The sequence below is a fragment of the Plasmodium reichenowi genome, chromosome 4 (genome assembly GCF_001601855.1).
Source record: "Plasmodium reichenowi strain SY57 chromosome 4, whole genome shotgun sequence".
In the NCBI taxonomy this organism is placed as follows: Eukaryota; Apicomplexa; class Aconoidasida; order Haemosporida; family Plasmodiidae; genus Plasmodium; species Plasmodium reichenowi.
The window spans coordinates 429,739-432,220 of NC_033649.1; the positions used below are offsets into that span (position 1 = coordinate 429,739).

At 15.1% G+C, this 2,482-nt stretch overlaps 1 protein-coding gene across 1 annotated transcript in view; it reads left to right on the plus strand.

Moving 5' to 3' along the window:
• Positions 1–2,083: 2,083 nt before the first annotated feature.
• PRSY57_0412800 (cdc2-related protein kinase 3) overlaps positions 2,084–2,482 on the plus strand; it is a gene marked incomplete at both ends in the record, with an annotated part of 4,162 nt that continues 3,763 nt past the window's right edge. The window contains one exon of the mRNA XM_012905984.2: positions 2,084–2,482. This exon is cut by the window's right edge and continues 2,632 nt beyond it. Coding sequence (XP_012761438.2) covers positions 2,084–2,482 — 399 coding nt within the window.

A 2,482-nucleotide genomic window follows, 5' to 3' on the forward strand; every position in this document is an offset into this window, starting at 1 on the left:
TATATATATATATTTTTTTTTATGCTATATTTTTCGTATATTACACAAATTTTTAAATCATATGAACTATAATACTAGTAATAATACAAGCTCCTAAGGAAATAATAAAAAAAAATATAAAATAAAAGGCATATTATTATAATAAGGAGAGTACATCAATATTTAAATAATTAAATTTTTAATAATAATAATAATATATATATATTATATATATATTTGAAATAATAAAAAAATAAAAATTATCGGTTAATGCTATGCACCTATAATTTCCTTTTTTTTTTTTCTTTTTTTTTTTTTTTTTAAAAAGGAGAAAAACGAATTATGAGGTCATAAAGATTTATTATATTAAAAGAGGACACATTTATTTTTTTTTAATATATTTTATTATTTTAATAATATATTTATATTTTTCTTTTATTCTAATAAAAAGAAGAGATAAATTCATTAATTATATAATATATAAGGGAATTATTTATTTTCCTCTCATTTCCTATTGTTTTCTTTTTTAAAAACTCTATGAGTATAATTTTACATCTTATCAGGATATTTTTACAATATTCCATAAAACATCAAGACACAAAAATAAAATACAAAAAGAAAAAAAAAAAAAAAAAGAAAAGAAAAAAATTTAATACATATATATATTATAAATATATATAATATATAAGTATATTTATACATACATTATAAATATATATTAATTATATATATATATATATATATTCTCGAATGGTCTTTTTTAAATTTATTTATTCTGTGAGACTTATTTATTATATGAAATTTTATATTTTAAATAAACACAAAAATTTGAACTTTTAAAAATTAATATATATATATATATATATATATTAAGAAAAATTAAAATAAAAAATATATATAATTTTTTAAAAATCCAGATAATTAAAAAATTACATGAATATTTAAGTCCCATGATGTTATATTACTCTTTATATATATATATATATATATATATATTTATTATGTATGCATCATCTATGTCCTGCTTACATTTTTATATAAAGAAAGAATGTATTTTTTTTTTCTTTTTTTCTCTTTCTTTGTCCCTCATGATTTTATATATATGTGCTAAGAAAATAAATTATAACAAGTTTATATTAATATGAATAATTTAGTATCTTTATCTTTACATGCGGGTATTATGTTTATATATATATATATATATATATATATATATATATCATCAATCATTCATAAGAAAAAAAAGAAAAAATAAAATACATTTTTATAAAACATATTTGTTTAGTAAACAAATTTGTCTTTAATAAAAAAAAAAAAAAAAAAATTATACAACGTATAACAAATATTATTCAAATAATAAAATAATAGCAGCATTTAAAATAGTTCATTTTTATACTTTTTTTTTGTCAGGATATAAATATATTGAGATATGTATATATTATAATATATATTATTTATTTGTATTTATTAGGCTTTATTACCTTTTGATGTTTTTTTTTTAAATATAAATATAAACATGAATATATAAATATATATATATATAATATATTATGTACAAAGGGTTCATCCTTAAATATTATATATATATATAAATTTTTCATATATGTATAAACATTTGTTCATTAAATAAATATATAATATATATATATATATATATATATATATATATATATAATATAATATATGCAAAAATATTTCTTCTTTTTAATTTAATAAATAAATAATACATGTGAAGAAATAAAATATTTGTTCTTTCTATATAATTTTTTTTCCACAAATAACAGGAAAATATATTATATATATTATATATATATATATAATTATGTAGATTTTTTTTATATTGTTAATTTAAAAATTTTTATGAAAACAAAGGGGGGTAATCTTAAATAATAAAATAAATAAGTAAATATATATATATATATATATATTATTAATATGAACCATTTATTTATAATAAATCATATATATAATATATAATATTTATTTATCATAAAACATTCCACATATATATATATATATATATATATTTATTTATTTATTTATTTTATATTATTTTACCTCGAACGAGCTCAATGATTTGTTTCTTATTTAAAAAGAAGAAAGCATGAACGTTAAAGATGTGGATACTCTTTTAGATATTTTTAGAGGAGGGCCAGGTGTTCATACTTGCTCAGGTATAGAAAATTATTTTTTAGAAAACAATACCTTAGATATTGATATTAAAAAAGAATTCATAAAAAAGTTGGAGAACCCCACATTTTTATCAAAGTTTTGTATGTTAAAGAGAAAGTTCGTTTATAACTTTTTTCTAGTCAAAAAGGAAATTGTAAAAAAAAGGTTATGGACTTATATAGAAAATGTAGTTGATAAATTAAATGATGATGATATTATAAAAGTACATAAATATTTAGAAAAGGAATCTGGGAATGTTATTCATACCTTTTTAAATAATTTATATTTGTATAAAGATATGGAAAATAAAAGAACAAGAAAGAAAAATCGA